This window comes from Aulostomus chinensis, chromosome 6 (genome assembly GCF_037954235.1).
Source record: "Aulostomus chinensis isolate RoL2024-O1b breed Wild chromosome 6, RoL_Achi_v1.0, whole genome shotgun sequence".
NCBI lineage: Eukaryota > Metazoa > Chordata > Actinopteri > Syngnathiformes > Aulostomidae > Aulostomus > Aulostomus chinensis.
The window spans coordinates 16,823,752-16,842,087 of NC_141325.1; the positions used below are offsets into that span (position 1 = coordinate 16,823,752).

An 18,336-nucleotide genomic window follows, 5' to 3' on the forward strand; every position below is an offset into this window, starting at 1 on the left:
TCAATTTCCTAAAATGTCAGGGCAACTGAAGCATGTAAATAACTACATTTCAATTGACCTCTCGATTTGAATGGTAAATGGCTGACCTCCAATTTTCTCGAAGAATAGCTGTCGGGGAGAAATGGAGGGGAATAAAACACATATCCATTCAACCAGAGGGAATAAGGCTAACCAAGCATGCTAAATCTGCCTCGCTATTGTACAATGGAGGCGTTAACTGAGTGGACAACAAGAAAAATCAAGAAAAGTGGGAAAACTGAGTGTTTCTTTCCTCACAGCTCAGAAACAACAGCCTGCCAGTCACTCAAGATTGATGAAAGGAAAGAAGTGGATGCAGACACCAGAGTGCATACGGCAGAGAGCAACGGTTACATCCGAGGAAAAGTACGCAAACACCACAGTCATCGCAGGGTCAGGAGGTGAGTTGGTCTTTATGCTTAAACAAAGAGCTTGAAAACCATCAAGATTTCCTGGGCTTTAAGCATAAGCGCTTTTGATTGTAGATGAGAGAGACATGACATCACTTTTATGAGATTTTTGGGGGAGTGAAGAGTTGATGATAAAACCTTTAAACAGTGTGTGTGTGTGTGTGTGTGTGTGTGTGTGTGTGTGTGTGTGTGTGTGTGTGTGTGTGTGTGTGTGTGTATAAAAACCTCCTTCTGGGCCTTGTGAGAAAACTGAGCCAATCTCTATGTTCTTGTGGAGAGGATGCAAATAATCTTATCCGGTCAGGCCCAGTGGGAAATTCACAGATATTGTGAGAAATTCCACACATCCAGATTTAAAATTCCCTTTCAAATACAGAGAATAGTTTTCCTTTTCTTATTCTATGGTGGTTGTGGTGGTGGTGGGGAGCTATTAAGGCTGTTTTAAAGAATTCTTAATTAATCCTTCATCTTCAAAGCCTTTGCATTTACACTGCAAGGAAGAAGTGAGTGAAGTGTATTGGAGGTGAAACTCTTCTGGTTTGCAAAGAGACATCCAACAGAAACACTACGGGGAGAAACATTTAAAATGTAGATAATAGCGTTGTCAAAGTGTCACTTAGACGAGAGGACTTCATCAGCTCTAATAAAAGCACAATTCCAAATGAAGTATCCCAAAAGAGGCCCTGTATCCCCTTTCTTTATCAAAGTATTTGCTCTTGTAGATGACTGTTGAAATCATCACCTTACTCATTATAGGGGACCAATTTCATGCGCTGTAATTTAATCTTAAACTTTCATGGACTAGCTGTGCATTACTCATTTTCTAATGGATTTTCTAATGCAACAGTTCATGCTCTATCTGAATTGAGCTGTTCCAGTTCCTGTCTCTTTAAAGTGCATTATGATTAAAGTGTTGCTTCAGGTACTTGTTGGACAAAGAAGTACGAGTCATGTTGTCTAGTTATTGGACCCATGAATGCTCAACTCATACCGAACCAGTGCACTCCAGTTCAGAGAGCTGTGACACACCAGTACAATTCTAGTAAATTTTTACCAATGGTTTTTGGTTTTCAATTTAATTGTGTTTGACATACACTACATTTTCGAGCGATACTTCATTCAGAAAGTCTGTTCAGGTACTTATACAGTAGATAGGTATGTCTAGCTGACAAGCACATTTTCCCCACTTCATCCCTCTTTTGTGACTGCAGGATGCAGAAAGACAAACTCTTAAAGGTATTGTCAGGTATAATCCATGTCTTCTCTGTCCAGCCATACACTCAGAAGTTTTAAAAACCCTTTAATTTGAGATAAACATACTATGACAATTCTTGTTTGACTGAGAAGACATAGCAGCTACATCCAAGTCTTAATAGGTAGAAACATAAAAGCCAACAGGTCATTGAAAGTGCTAAATTTTGCAAGTGTAACAATGAATATGCCACATCACAACAGAATAAAACACAAAGAGCAGAGCTCAGTGCAAACAGTGACTAATTTCAGCTGATGACATCACTGGTGTGTCGCCAGCTTTTCACTGGGATTTGCGGCTCCAACAGCTACATTGTTCATTTATTTCAAACTGAATCATCAAACTGCCAACCAACAGTAAAGGACATTAAAAGCAAGTTATCAGAAAATAGATTGACAGAGACACAATACAAGCATAGCTCAGATTTTTGTTGCAATGGCAAATTCAATAGGGCATGCAGCTACATGAGACCCAAACCTGAAGGATGCATCAGTACGCATCAGACACACAGAGAAGTGGATTGAGTGAAAAAAACGCTTTTGCATGGAACTCCCTCTTTCCCCTCGACCTTTCCCTGAATGCATATGCATGAGCAGGAAAAGCGCAAATCACCATTCTGTGCTCCTGCGGCAGGCAAAATGCAGCTTCAGCCATGTGTAGTCTGGTTATGTTACGCCTCAAACATGCACTGTTGGTATATCTGCCCCACAGTCACTTATAAATATTGCTCAGAACAACACAGTGGTTCACAATTTCCTCACCTAGGGAGGGAAATTTTTGATATATATGTGCATGTACATATCTATGGTATTCATGCATATGTTGTAGTTATAAAATATTCAACTTGCTCTTCAAGCAAATATGCTGCATTCAGCGTCACGTGTTGTCATCAGATGCCCTCAGGTTCCTTTTTTGTATTGTTTCAAAAAATCACCGTACCCAATGTAGCTGGCAATTGAGAGCTCTCTCTACACTTCATCAACATAAACCCTATTTGCTTGCAAAAAAAAAAAAAAATGCAAATGCTTGCCTTCTCCGCAAAACCAAAATGGTACAGGTGTTGATGAGTGAAAAAGTGTTCTCATTACCAAGAGAGGATACTTGGACTTCGTCTATCTAATCAGTCGTAATGCATTGCAGTTACTCACAAACTGCCGACTAGACTAAGCAGGGCCATTTATTACAGCAAGACAGCCTCCTACATCCAGTGAAACAGGCACATAGTCTCCAGAGCTCGATGGTCGCATCTGTCAAAGAGGAATGCAGTTTGTTGCTGTGTGCATGACCTGTGGTTTGTGTAACATGAGGGTACATTTATTTAATATGATGAAAGCAATAACTGTCCTGTGAGCATGGAACAGTTGACTATAGATTAATTCAATTTCAGTTTAAATGTGTGTCAGATAAATAATAATGGGAATGGAGGAGACAGATAACACTCGCTGGACAGTTCAGCTCTTAAGTCGAGAATCTGAATTAAAAAAAAAAAAAAAAAAAAACATTTACCAACACTGGCTTCTTCAGTTTAAGTTATAAACTAAAAATACCGCATTGGGTTTGCAACCAGCTACAATAATCTCCGACTACTTGTTTTATTCCCAGTTCATCCTCAGATGTATGGATGTATGGATCTTTGTTCCAAATTTTAAGAAATTTTCACATCTCCAAAGATGGTGTTGTGATGATATTGACTTCACATTGATAAAGCGACAGTGACCCACACCTTTGACCACCATTTTTTCAGGTCATCCTTGTGTCCCAGTGAACATTTGTGCCAAATATGTATCAATTCCCAAAAACAACTTCACAGTCTCGTGAGGTGACAGTGACCTTGACCTTTGACTTCCAAAATTGTATCAGTTCATCTTCAAGTCCCAGTGAATTTTTAGACAAATTTTCTTAAGGCAATCCTGACATAGTGTGAATGAAAATGAGACGGATGCTTGGTGGTGCAGTGGTCAGCACTGTCGCCTCACAGCAAGAAGGTTCTGGGTTTGAGTCCCGGCTCCAGCACAGGATCTTTCTGTGTGAGTCTCCATGTTCTCCCTGTTCCTGTGTGGGTTCTCTCTGGTACTCCAGCTTCCTCCCACAGTCCAAAGACATCAAGAGGGGACGAGGCTGATTGATACTCTAAATTGACTGTAGGTGTGGCTGTGAGTGTGAATGGTTGTCCGTCTCTATGTGTTGGCCCTGTGATGGACTGGTGACCTGTCCAGGGTGAACCCTGCCTCTCGCCTGAAGGCTGCTGGGATAGGCTCCAGCCCCCTGCAACCTTTACAGGATAAGTGGAAGAAAATGGATGGATGGATGGATGGAGACAGATGCACATACACAGTATATAGGTGTGTCCTGACACATCAAAGATCAAAACATCAGTCATCATCTCACTGTTCATCAGTACAGCTCCCTGCAAATTTCAAACACCAAAAACAGTTAATCATTTGGGTAAACCAGTGTTTCTTAACCATAGGGCCATGGCCCAGACTTGGGCTTCAGTTTTTAATGTAGCTTTCGACCAGCTGGTGGCGGTAATGCATCAGTCACTTGTTTAACAACTCCCTGTAGCAAAAATGAGAGAAATTGGAGAAGTTTTTAAAAAGAAAAAATGAAGAAGAACGATGTGCCCCACCCCCCCCAAAAAAACAACTGAGAGTAATGACTGTGAAGACTATATAAGACTATTTTTTTGCCCAAATATAATCCCGACTTCAGCGGGGCAGTGCCGAGAGCCCAGTGTGAGGGCTAACGTTGCCCAAGAAGCACTAAAGCCCTCGAAACTACAGCGACATCTAGAGACCAAGCATCTGCTTGAGGGAAAGCCAGTGGAATTTGTTAAGGGAAAGGAATATGGACTGCAGATACAGGAAAGGTCTGTCGTGTCACTGACTGGCAACTCTAAATGTGCATTGAAAGCCAGCCAACTTGTAGCATCCCATTTTATCATGTCATTTTATTTGATGATGTTTTTACTTGTTAAACAGTAAATGGATTTGGTTTATTACTGCAAACAAATCAAACCAAGAGTGAGGTCAATTAAACCTATACAGTGTTCATATTTAATGGGCCAAATAAAAATTGGGCCTCAAGGTCAAAAAGGCGAAGGACCGCTGGGGTAAACTATGCACAATGAAAACTTTATATTTTACCCATTTTAACTACTTTATTACCAGAGGGGAAAATATCATGACTTAAAATTTTAGTCACAAAGTAGCATATGATTGGGGAGTTACAGTACAGTACTTGAGCCTAGCTTACCTTATTATCTCTATTTGTACAATATTACTAATTACTGCCAAATGAAACCTGTTTAAATTACATTTAATTGTACTGGAGCAGAAATATGGCTAATAAAATCAATTCCAAGTTAGGTTTGATTTGATCCCTTGATGGAAGATGAGGGAAAAGAGACTGTAAGGCTGGGGTGCACAAGTAATACATATTTAAATTGGTATTGCAGTCATGAATGATCTGTTGTATTGATTGTTGCCATGACAAAGATCAATGTAAGTCCTCCCGGCAGCTGTAAACAAAACTTCTATGTTAACAGAAATTGATATTGAGTGGATGGAAATGTGAGTCATCATCTTCGACATTCCTAGATTCAAGATATAGAGTAGTCTGCTTGCGTCCACCCACATTTCATCCGTCTGTGTGAGAGTAAATGAGCATGTTGGTATAATAACAGGGTACCTCAAGTCAGCACTCCTCTTCTTTATTTACTAACCTGCCATTAAAATACTCACACTGATACTGATTCAACCTACCATTCACACTCTCCAATATTTTAACACCTCATTATCAAAGCCAAGGGGAAGCAGTTGCGTTCTGTATCACCCTGTACGCTAGCTCTCTCCCTCCTGCCTTTGCTTCTCATGAAATTCAGTCAGTACTTGAAAGGCCTTCTCATTGAGGCCGCAGAGCTTCAAAGGTCTTGGGCTTCATGTCTACATAAGTCGTTAGAAAGCTAATGAAGCTGGGCTGCTGGATTGCAGTTATGTTGGTCAACAGTTCGTGTCTGACACCTTCCTTTTCTTCATAAAGACAGATTCACACATTTAAAGATGAACGATTGCTAGATTAAGAATCTAGGCATGTATGTGTGTGAGGCTGCATAACTCCAAACATATTTTATATTTTTCAAAATAGTGGCATGGCTCGGAGGTAGAGTGGCCGTCTAGCAACCGAAAGGTCGCTGGTTCGATCCTCCCTTCCCCTGGTGACCATGTCGAAGTATACTTGAGCAAGATACTGAGTCCCTAATTGCTCCTGATGGCCCTGTGATGGACTGGCAACTTGTCCTAGGTGAACCCAGCCTGTCACCCAATGTCAGCTGGAATAGGCTCCAGCCCCCCCATGACCCTTAATGACATTACAGAAAATGGATGGATTCTTCAAAATACCCACCCTTTGCTTTGGTTACTGCTTTGCTCACTCTTCTCTCAATGAGCTTCATGAGGTCGTCACCTGAAATGGTTTTCCAACATTCTTGAAGGAGTTCCCAGAGATGGTGAGCACCTGTTGGCCCTTTTGTCTTCACTCTGTGGTTCATCTCATCCCAAACCATCTTGATTGAGTTTAGGTCAGGTGACTGTGGAGGCCAGGTCATCTGGCGCAGCACTCCATCACTCTCCTTCTTGGTCAAATAGCCCTTACACAGCCTGAAGGTGTGTTTGGGGTCGTTTTCCTGTTGAAAAATAAATGATGGTCCAACTAAACACAAAGCGGATGGGATGGCATGTTGCTGCAGGACGCTGTGGTAGCCATGCTGGTTCAGTGTGCCTTCAATTTTGAATAAATCCCCAACAGTGTCACCAGCAAAGCACCCCCACACCATCACCCCTCCCCCTCCATGCTTCACAGTCAGAACCATGCATGTAGAGACCATCCGTTCACCTTTTCTGTGTCACACAAAGACACGGTGGGTGGAGCCAAAGATCTCAAATTTAGACTCATCAGACCAAAGCACAGATTTCCACCAGTCTGATGTCCATTCCTTGTGTTTCTTGGCCCAAACAAATCTCTTCTGCTTGTTGCTTTTCCTTAGTAGTGGTTTCTTAGCAGCTATTCGACCATAAAGGCCTGATTGGTGCAGTCTCCTCTGAACAGTTGATGTAGAGGTGTGACTGCTACCAGAACTCTGAGTGGCATTTATCCAGGCTCTAATCTGAGGTGCTGTTAACTTGTGATTTCTGAGGCTGGTGACTCAGATGAACTTATCCTCAGCAGCAGAGGAGACTCTTGGTCTTCCTTTCCTGGGACGGTCCTCATGTGAGCCAGTTTGTCTTAGCGCTTGATGGTTTTTGCAACTGCACTTGGGGACACATTCAAAGTTTTTTAAATTATCCAGACTGACTGACCTTCAGTTCTTAAACTGATGGACTGTCGTTTCTACAATTCTACAGTTTCATTTGGAAGATGCTTTTGTCCAAAGTGACATACAATACAAGCAAGACACTTAAGGGAAAATCTTAGTAAGACAAAGTGCTTCAAGTTTGATTGGCTTCAGGTGCTGCCATCTAGTAGCAGAAGAAATACCAAGTTTTATTTTTTGTTTTTTTTCTTTGTTAATGTAATGTAACCACAACTAATAATTCAACATCAACAATATCTTTCAACATTCAACACATTCAATATTCAACATCATCAGTGCTTAGTATTCACTAAGAGCTGGATCGTAAACCTTCTGACTCATTCTAACCAAGGAAACGAGGAGAACAGTCAGATTTAAATACCTAGGTGTTCCCTGAACAGCTCAGTCTTCAAATGTCTCTTAAAAGTAGAAAGGGACAATTTTTTGTTTACCACAGAATTCCATATGTGTTCATTCATAGCCTTGATCCTTCAGTGAGAATCTACAATGTAAATAGTAATGAATATGAAGAAAAAATATTAAATGAGAAGGTGTGTCCAAACTTTTGACTGCTAGTGTCTATGTGTGTGTGTGTATATGTGTGTGTGAGAGAGAGAATGTATGTGTGTGTGTGTGTGTATATGTGTGTGTGAGAGAGAGAATGTATGTGTGTGTGTGTGTGTATATGTGTGTGTGAGAGAGAGAATGTATGTGTGTGTGTGTGTATATGTGTGTGTGAGAGAGAGAATGTATATGTGTGTGGGTGTATATGTGTGTGTGAGAGAGAGAATGCGTGTGCGTGTGTGTGTGTGTGTGTGTGTGTGTGCGTGTGTGTGTGCGTGTGTGTGTGTGTGCGTGTGTGTTTGTGTGTAAAATTTACCAGGTGTTGTGTGCAGGGAGTATTTCTTCTTTGAAAACAGTTATTCATTGTCCTCTGCTTTATAGCATAATTGTAATCTGTAAAATAGCTCATGGTATTTCGGTGTGGCATTTGACGTACTTATCATTGAAAGGGTCAACAGAAGTATAACATGCATCCCAGGCTGGAACCAGTCCAGTGAGGTTGGTTCACGATCCAACCTACGAACCACAGGGGTGCCCCTGGGATAATTAATTTTAACTGAAAAATTGGATTCTGATCTGCGTGTGTGGAATATAAAAGCCTTTGGCATTTACCTGCCAATGAGCAGCTCCTGCCATGGCAATGACGTACGTGACTGATGCTGGATGCTTTGGAAGATTTGGAAGCATTTATCAGGCCATCAGAGTTGTCGTCTTCATTCTGTGTCAATACTGAACCCTATCACAATTTGTTACATTACCTTAGATGCAGACTTTTGGATGATGCTTTTTCAGGCACTTTCATGTTATTTAGCATCGAGCTAAATCCCACATTCCGAGTTCGGAGATTATAATGTGGGTGTTACGGTAACAGGGGCACAACTAGAACACAATGAAAAGCACAGTAGAATTGGATTATAAGAATTAGAGGATTTCGTATTTCTGCAGCTTGAGCCGCACAAGCTGTAGGGTTAGATAACTTTATAAAACACAAGACTTTTAAGGGAACTCTGAAAACAACTACATTGTTGGATCATTAGATATTGTAAATTCAATTGCAAACAAAATCTCTACACAGTTTCACCTCAACAAAATGATGTATCTGAACTCTAGTCCCATAAAAAAAAGTTCAAAGGGTATTCTGGGGATTTTGTGATGCTGTGAGAATTACACTTTGAACACCACATAAGTCAAAAAGATAAATATGACAAACTTACGCTTTGAACGTTTGTACAAATTATACGATATGTCAGCTGTAAGACAATAAATGAACTCCATTATATAAGCATATTCTTTCTTTGCTGTTATTTTTTAAAAATTTAAATACTGAGAAATATAAAACCTGCATAAATGTGTTCAAGTACTATGTTATTTCCAGAATTTAATATGAGATTTAAAAAAACAACAACAACATTTTTTTTCAGGTTCAAATTACTACCTTGGTAGCAGAAGTTTTAAATCATCACACCAATTATGCTATATAAAGAAGCCTCACAGATGGTACTAAAAATATACTTGAATTCTAATATGTAAGAACTTAAATGTAAACACTTTCTCACTTCCTCTTATGACTCTGATCTTGCTGAGATGCTGCTGGGTTATGTACATTGTCTACCAGGTGTGAAACTCCCTCTATAAAAGGATATTGTGAATATCCACAACCAGTACTGCTGGAAAGGCTTCAAAAGATTTCAGAAAATTAAGACTCTAGGGGTAAGGACTCATTCCATATACAGATATGACTTTCACAGAACGCTAAAATACCACCATTTATTCAGAGTTTGCTGTCTTATACCACATTTTTGAAGACAATTAGCCATGACAGAAAGGATGAGGGTAAAATAAGCCTTAAAACTCATCCGTTGCATCACAAACTGCATATGAATGCATCCTGATTCTCTCTCACAACAATCATGAGTAAGATTATCTGTGAGCCAAATGTCCCATCTGAGATGATCCCATCACAACAAGAGGATGAAGTCAAAGCCAGACTGGCACAAAACACAAGACTGATCGCATGCCTGCGTGCCTCACTGAAGTATGGAAAAAAAATAAGTTTTCAGATTCTCTTATGTATTAATAAGGCTATGATATCCAAAATTTCTCATTCCGCTTACCTCTCTCAAACCCTGGTGTGAACACAGACGTGTCCTGTCTGCTCTGTCTCTGCTTTCAGCCCCTCCTTTGATGAGGAACTTCAGCCCAAGGGGAAGAAGAAGAAGAGAAAGTCTGAGCGGAAAAGGAAAAGGAGAAGGTTTGTTTCCAAAATGAGATGCTTTTTTATTCGAAATATTGGATTGATTTGATTTCCTAAGTGGATAGTTGACTTGAGGTTATAATCCCCCCCCCCCCCCCCCTTATGATTCTCATATTTATTTTGGCTCACTTTAGGTCTCCTTCCCATAGCCTGTCACCGCTGAGGAAGAAGAAAAAGAAGAAGAAGAAGAACACTAAAAAAAGCAAGCGGCACAGGTAGGAACTCTTTACTACAAGAGCGTTGGCAAAATTCCTTTGGAATTTTATTTTTAGGTGACAGTATTTTCTTTGCATTCCAGATATATCTCCAAAAAGTCAAAACGCAGGTATGTATACAAGATTTTGTGCATCATTTATCATATTCTATTGTGGAGTGAATTTGTAACATTACTAAAAAATAAAAAAAAAAGGCTGGCAGTTTTCATTTGGATGAATTTATTTCATAACTGTGGTGTGACACTTAACTCCTTCTTTCAACAACAAAGCTGATTTTCAACCCTAAAAACCAGTGGCCCTCATGTATCAGTGCGAACACATGCTGTGTGTGCCGGCTTTGTCAGTCTTAATACCCGTCACTCATGACTCTATTCTCTTTCATCCCACCAGCTCTTCAAGTTTAAAACATAAGAGGAAGGATGAGCGCAAACACAAGAAAAGGTCAGTGTGTGACTGTTGCATCAGAATCATGTACTTGACAAATCTTACACAACTTCTTCAACCCCCTAATCGAAATCCCCACAGTGCCTCCACTTCCTCCCCCCATACTAAGCCCATCCACTCTTTGAGAACACGCAGAGGGAGACAGAGCCTACAAAATGCTCTCATGTGGGGCTTCGAAGGTTGAACGCGGAGATGTGTAGCATTTATTTCTTTGAGCAAAGTATGGAAACCCTCTTAGAGAGCGAGGCAGATATAAAGCTTGAGCCACAAACGGAGAAGATAGGGTGTGGAAAAAAACTAATTTCATGCTGCGATCTCGTAACGTGTTAATTTAGACGAGCAGGCAGTTGTGTGTACGCGTAGATGAGTTCTGTTGCAGCTCATTTCAACAGAAACTCTGCTTCTAGGCTTTTGTTGGGATCTCCTTACTCTTTGCTGTTCCTTTGCTCTTCCTGCTTTGTTGGACATGGTTCTTATATACTAGAATATGAAAATACTGAAATCTGAACTAGAAATCCCATTCATGCTTCAGCCTTCATTAAAGCTGCCCTCAAACCCCTGCCCATATTTGTCAGAGTGTGTGGATGTTCCATAGAACCAGAGAGGGATGAAAGCTGATAATATTGTTTGTCATGAAGAAGCCAACTCATGTGTGCACTGCAGTACAAATATGACTTCCTGCATCAATTAGTTGGAGCAAGAGAAGACATATATTACGCTGAAGAGTTGGTTGGTACACTAAAAAAAAAAAGGGTACAGTATGAGTACATTTCTGTCCTCTGAGGTAGAGTCAGGTCTTATGTACCCCCACTGGGCTCATAATAAGACCTGAAGGCACATGTCTGTACTTTTTGAGGACCTGAAAAGTACATTTATGTTCCGATGTAGTAAATGGTACATATATGTACTCTCCATTGATGATTTTAGGGTACACTTTCAGAAGATGACAACAGGGAAAGAAAAAAAATGATAAAACTATGTAATTTGAAGGGAAAAGGTTCAAGTAGATTTAATTAAAGAAATGGTTATGGTTAAGTATTTTGGGGCAAAAATAATGCTTAGAAGTGGATTTGTGCAGTTAAGTTCTTTTTTTTAAAATGTGTAACAAACTAAAATACCGTTTACATTTTTTGTTTCAAATTAGAGTAGAGCCGCTGCTCCTTCATGTCGAGAGTAGTCATTTGAGGTGGTTCAGGCATCTGGTGAGGATGCCTCCCTCGGGAGGTCTTCTAGGCATGTTCAACTGAGAGGAGGCCTCTGGGCCGACCCAGGACACACGCAGATTATATCTCTCGGCTGGCCTGGGAACGCCTCTGGATTCCCCCGCAAGAGCTGGTGGAAGTGGCTGGGGAGAGGGCAGTCTGGGCTTCCTTACTGAGGCTAAAAATCAATTCCGTACTATTTGAAAAAGGTCCCTTTCTCTCTGAGGCAGCACGGTGGTGCAGTGGTCAGCACTGTCGCCACACAGCAAGAAGGTTCCGGGTTCGAATCCTGGCTCGGGCAGGGGATCTTTCTGTGTGGAGTCTCCATGTTCTCCCTATTCTCTCTGGTACCCCAGCTTCCTCCCACAGTCCAAAGACATCAAGAGGGGAAGAGGCTGATTGATACTCAAAATTGACCGTAGGTGTGACTGACTGTGTGTGAATGGTTGTCTGTCTCTATGTGTTGGCCCTGAGATGGACTGGGGAACCGTCCTCTCGCCTGAAAGCCGCTGGGATAGGCTCCACCCCCCCCCGCGACCCTTAACAGGATAAATGGAAGAAAATGGATGGACTGGACCCTTTTCTCTCTTATTTTAACATTTCTATTTAACAATTCTGGTCTTTATAAGGTACGAAAGACAATGGTACAAGTACAAACCCACTGTTGAGGGTACAATGGCAGTACCTTTGAGGGTACCGCCCCAGTGACAAGCCTTTGGACCCTTAAAAGTACTATTGGGTACTATTTTTTTCTGAGAGTGTCGCTGGAGGGCAAGAGGAAGTGAGGCCAGCCAAGACTGACACGGAGAAGATTGTTCTTTATAGACCTGGAGCGTTTATGACAGAGTCTGAGATTGGACATTTCCAGTTGCTTCCAGGTGGTACTTTGACTATCTAGCCATCCTACTATGTCCTATGTATTTTAGTTGAATTAATATGATTCTCCAATACTTGTGCCAAAATGTTGCTTTGTGGTTTGCACATTCCTTTTTCCATATAGAAAATTTACCATTAGATTCATAACTTGGTCGGTATGTTACTGATGTGTGCTATCTCACTCCAGCGTCTATCCATCCATCCATTTTCTTCCACTTGTCCTGTTAAGGGTCATGGGGGGGGGGGGGGGCTGGAGCCTATCCCAGCTGTCCTCGGGTGAGAGGCAGGGTTCACCCTGGACAGGTCACCAGTCCATCGCAGGGCCAACACATAGAGACAGACAACCATTCACACTCACAGTCACACCTACAGTCAATTTAGAGTATCAATCAGCCTCGTCCCCTCTTGATGTCTTTGGACTGTGGGGGGAAGCTGGAGTACCAGAGAGAACCCACACAGGAACAGGGAGAACATGGAGACTCCACACAGAAAGATCCCGTGCCCGAGCCAGGGCTCCAACCCCGAATCTTCTTGCTGTGAGGCGGCAGTGCTGACCACTGCTGCGGGCACTTTGACTAATCTACACCAAAACTGAATGAATTCCTCTTGTGCCCATATTACAACCCTCAACCATGTTTTGTAAAAATGGGCATCACAGTTTTAGTTTCATCCAGCTGACAGCCAGACAAATGAACAAATGCTAATAAAAAAAAAACAACTTCCTTGGCAGAGGTAATAAATGAGTCCTGACAACACAGTCTTACACTCTATTCGTCAAAGAATGATGTTTGGTCATGTCCCCCTCCGTGTTGCTGGCTGACGTTGAGGGTTTTTTCTAGGGTTTTCTGTGACATCACATGGTTGTCTCCACTACATTCTAATCCATTTCTACCAGCGATGGCGGACTCTGTCTTAAACTTCCTCTTCCGTCTGTCCGTATTTGCTTATTTATCGACTCTTCTTCGTGTTGTTGGTTAGGGTTAGGGTAAGGCTAGTGGTTAGGGACTGGTTATCGCCGCAACACCGTCTTGTTTTCATGGAAAATCTCCTTTCGTCAACATCCGACGATGCCAGATTTGCTGTCTACATTGTTAGCAACACAGAGGGGGTACCCTCAACATCAAACATCGTTCTTTGATGAATAGAGGATGAGACTACATTGGTCCTGACCAGACCAAGAGTGAAGATGCAACAATACATCCTTAGGCTCAGGTCATACTGAACTTTCCGTGTCTGTAAGTGTGTGAGTCTGCGAAGGCCACCAAATTTCCTCATCATGGGGTATATGGTCGAAATCCAAATACTGCTCCGTTTGTTATGACTCCACTAAACATGTCGCAGTGCTTCAACTGCTGTTACTGTGCATGTAACCCTAAACCAAAACTGTCTCTTTTTCAGTCTGTACAGATGCAAACAACATTTTACTTTCCGTCCTTTCCTTTTCTATAAGAATAGCAAATAACAAAGAAGACAAAAACAAAATCTCTTCTTCTTGTTTGTTACTATGGGTTCAGTCCTCTTTTGCCAACTGGAATATTCATGTTTGGGAATCAAGATTGTATTTTCACTCTTTCTTCTCTGTTTCAAATTACAAATTTCACGTGACACATATCAGTTTAGTGATATTTTCCAAGTTGTTTTCCCATCTGAGCATTTGACTGCTTGTCACGCACCAAATGTTTTGTTTTCACAGCTTCTTACCAGACCTCACCAGTTACTCGGAGACTAAATCCATCATTACTATTGACAAATAATGTCAAAAGTGTCCAAAATTCCAATTTTCAAAATTTGTATATTTTTGTTTATCAAGACCAACAGTTTAAAAGACCTAAATGTATTCAACATCAAAAGCAAGAATTTCTGCATGCTAAATGACTACTTCAAAAGAAATACGTTTGATTTTTATTTATTTATTTTTTAATGGAAGATTCATAAATCAAGTAGTCATTTCAACATCAGTGGTTTGGGCTTCTTATCCACTTGAGTGTTTTCTCCTCTGCTCTTCGTCACCTCTTTCAGTTCCCGGACCCACTCACGTCGGAAACGACATTATCGGAGGTCAGCGTCAGACAGTTCTTGCTGCCGATCTTGCACAGAGGACAGGTAGGAAACCACCTCCCCCACCCCCACCCCTCCAATCCTCCCTTTATCTTACCAGGCTGAGGTGTCTGTGGAGTTATTGGTCACGCCAGAGTGATGACTGATAAAGCAGAGGTGACTTCCTGATCTGAGGCACGACCAGCTCTTATCACAGCACCACAGGAAATGCTCCCATATTCACTGCACAGATCGATGCACTCAATTAAAATGACATATTGAAAAATCTCACCATGTGATGATATGAAAGGTGTTTTTCAGAGTTTTTTATCCTGATTGATGCTATGATGATTTCTGGTAGCTATACAGTAACAACTGGATACTGCCACTGATTAAATCATTAGGAGATATTAATTGGGAAATATTATATATGATCAATTAGCACACTTTGACACACTTCATTTATAATTTTCCAAATTATCAATGTCGCTATTTTTGTCAAATTAGGAACATATCGGGGGGAAAAAGTCACATCAGGTTTTCAAGCTGAAATATTGTTAATAATACTCTGAAATAAAGAAGCATTTAATTGTATGGAGCTTTGTTTATCTCCCATTATTATTGGTTTGAATAAGATGCAAAGAGTTTGTTATAAAAATACAATGATAACAGAATAATTGTATCTAAGGTTAAAAACTACTTCCTAAGAATTTCAAAATGACTTAAGATGCTGCAAATATGAATTAAAGAATATCTCTTGACATCAGATTTACATGAGTCAATTTTGCATTCCTCTCTGATAGTATTTGCAGTTGTACGGAAGCTGCCACAAAAGCTAAAATTCAGGATTTTCCTCAACAGACACACTCTGCAGAAGTCTGTGGTACATCAGACGTTTGGAGATCTGACCACTGTAAGAGAAGAGAGCAACGGACTGCTCGACCACTCAGAGATGAAGTGGAGACCTGCAACCAAATCAGTGTGTAAAACGGCTCCAAAATATCGCTCCATCCTCTCAACCGGCACCGTAAGTACTCTTTGGGACTCTAATGCTGCCGCCAGTGGTTCGGTTTGATCTCTCAGTTAACAGCCCACTGGCAATGGCTGAAGTGAGGCATCTGGCCTGGGACATTCCTTTAGTAGCTCAAAATTAAGGTTTGAATGCCGAATCCTGATGAATTCATAACAGCTATAGGGAATTTATCTTGAACTAAAATGTATTTTAGAAATTATGTCTAAACTAGGGTTGTCAGGATAACTGATAAATTAATTTATCAAAATTAAATGAATGAAAAATGTTCAAGAATTAATGAACTCAATCACTTGAGCCCTTGACCCATACATGGAATTAGCTTGTGAATGGAGAGCTGATAGTAACCAGCAGGGGGCTGCCTCGACTGCATTTATTCTGCCTGGAATAAAAAGAACGAAGAAGAAAATCCCTTATACCGACAACTGAACATGCAGTAATTGGGCCCTGTAGTGACTGGCCGTATAATTCTGGCCTCAGATGCTCTGAAGGTCAGATTTGGCCCATATATATATATATATATATATATATATATATATATATATATATATATATATATATATATATATATATATATATATATATATATATATATATATATATATATAAAGGTATATATATATATAAGGTCATGTACTGTTCATTTATTCTGAAATTTACCAAGATGTATTTGAATTGAACTATCAATATAATGCTTCTCATATTGAAATCGATATATTCAATAAATATAGATTAATTACAAAATGGGATTAATTTGATTTTGTTTTTATTGACCGACGGCCTTAGTGTAAACCCTTTTAGCTATCCTATAAAGGATGCATCTTACCCAAACACAACATTACTTTGAATTTATGATTTAATCATTTTGACTGTTTTTCTATTTCTAATATTAAGTGTGAATATATGGAGGATGGAAAAAAAGTTTTCACAAATAAAAGGGCTAAATAAGAATATGAATCCTTAAATACACAAAGTTTGAACTGAAAACTTTAATTGTCAAATAAATATGCAAGTAAATTTGAAAATATAGACGTATATGTTGATTAATTTTCCCGTGTAGTCTCTTCTGTTCATGTTTTTTTTTACATATTATTTCCCCATCTATTGAGAAATTCTACCTCAGCAATAAACCCTGCGACCGGCAAGGAAATTGATGGTTTATCATCATATTTGTTTATGTATATTGCATCTCTATTTCATTCTTTTATGTATCCACTCATTTATATATGATTATGGCAGTTTTAGCCCTCTTAAAATCTTACGAATAGTACAAAAAAAAAAACCCACACAGACCGCACTAGTGTCTTTTCTTTTAAGTCTTACAGACGCTGCTTGTCCATTTAATACCATTAATGCCTTTATTTTTATTTGGAAGAAATTGAATGAATGTGCTGCACACTTTTTTCCATTTTTTTTTAATTTATTTTTTTTGACAAAATTCAAATAATTCAGTAAATATTAAGGTTATAAAGCAACTCTCCACTATAGTAGTGAGGAAAGGTGCTGCTGTTGGTTCGACCGTCTCTTAAAACCAACCTGACAGTGAAGTACAGTGCTGGCGTGAAGAAAATACATATTGTCACCACTAGTTGTCAGATCAAGCCACATTATTACTGCCTGAGGACGTATGTGTTACTATTTTGTGGGTATTTTGAGTACGGTCCGCATCTCCTTATCTGACTTGGGGTGTGCTATTCTGGGGTGAAATATAACACTGTAATGTATAGAAAATGTTTGGTCTCTGTTTATATCTAACATTCATGATGAAAACAATGTAACTATATGCTGTGCCAGCAGCAGGCGCCATGTTATTGTCTACCGTCCAACGATTGCAGTTGAGCTGACAATGTAGAGCTCTGGAGACAAGTTGCGACATTCAGGATCTGTTTACACCCTCAGACACTTAATGGTAAACTGCTTTATGTACTGATTTAATAGCACAGTAGTTATTTTGACGAGGCTGAAGGCTTGATAAAAGTAATTCTCAATTTGCACTCATTAGATCTTCTTCAGACATAAGAAAAAGGCAGGAGAGAAGATTAAAATATATTGTTTTTGTAGTCTGAATAAAACCCCTGTGGTCAAAATATTGAAAAAAAAAAGATTCATCGTGTGCTGCTGCGCAAACGCAGTGTTTTATCTCAACGCTCTTATTTCATCTGTGACCTCAGACTACACGCAACACAGTATTCTTCCTTGAGCCTGAATTATTCTGTAATGACAGAAAATAAAAATATGACCTTCTTCATTTAGCTCCTCACAGGCCTCTCTGGGCAGTGCAATTGTGTTCTATTACACTGCCGGCATACAATTATTCCAACCTGACGAGAAACTGAAATGACCCCAGAAGAAAACAAACCTTTGTGAGTAATGAATGACAACTTCTAGAGGACAGAATTGGAACTTTAAAACTGCGCTGTCTGTTGCAGCTTGATTGTTTATTTCTTTACATATTTTCTATTTTATTTTACTGTATTTTATTTTTATCCCCACTGAACCAAACTCATGTAGCGCTACCCTTTAACTCATTGTCTCGTGCTTATTGGGGCATGAAATATATTTAATTTCTCTCTCCGCAAATCATTGAATTATGCTAATTACACAGACGGGTGTTTTTAATTACACACCGCAGGGTTTCATTGAAATTCAATAAATTAATCCATATATCGAATCATGCCTGGAAT

The 18,336-nt window shown here is 39.9% G+C and overlaps 1 protein-coding gene across 2 annotated transcripts in view; it reads left to right on the forward strand.

The window, feature by feature from the left end:
• srrm4 (serine/arginine repetitive matrix 4) overlaps window positions 1–18,336 on the forward strand; it is a 69,003-nt gene that overhangs the window by 41,723 nt on the left and 8,944 nt on the right. Inside the window, exons 2-8 of one of the 2 annotated variants that reach the window (XM_086206832.1) lie at window positions 279–419; window positions 9,768–9,845; window positions 9,983–10,063; window positions 10,147–10,173; window positions 10,454–10,504; window positions 14,605–14,688; window positions 15,484–15,649. In XM_086206832.1, the coding sequence (XP_086062958.1) occupies window positions 279–419; window positions 9,768–9,845; window positions 9,983–10,063; window positions 10,147–10,173; window positions 10,454–10,504; window positions 14,605–14,688; window positions 15,484–15,649 (628 nt within the window). The remainder of the gene's footprint in view (window positions 1–278; window positions 420–9,767; window positions 9,846–9,982; window positions 10,064–10,146; window positions 10,174–10,453; window positions 10,505–14,604; window positions 14,689–15,483; window positions 15,650–18,336) is intronic. The other variant, XM_086206833.1, reaches the window with a different exon arrangement.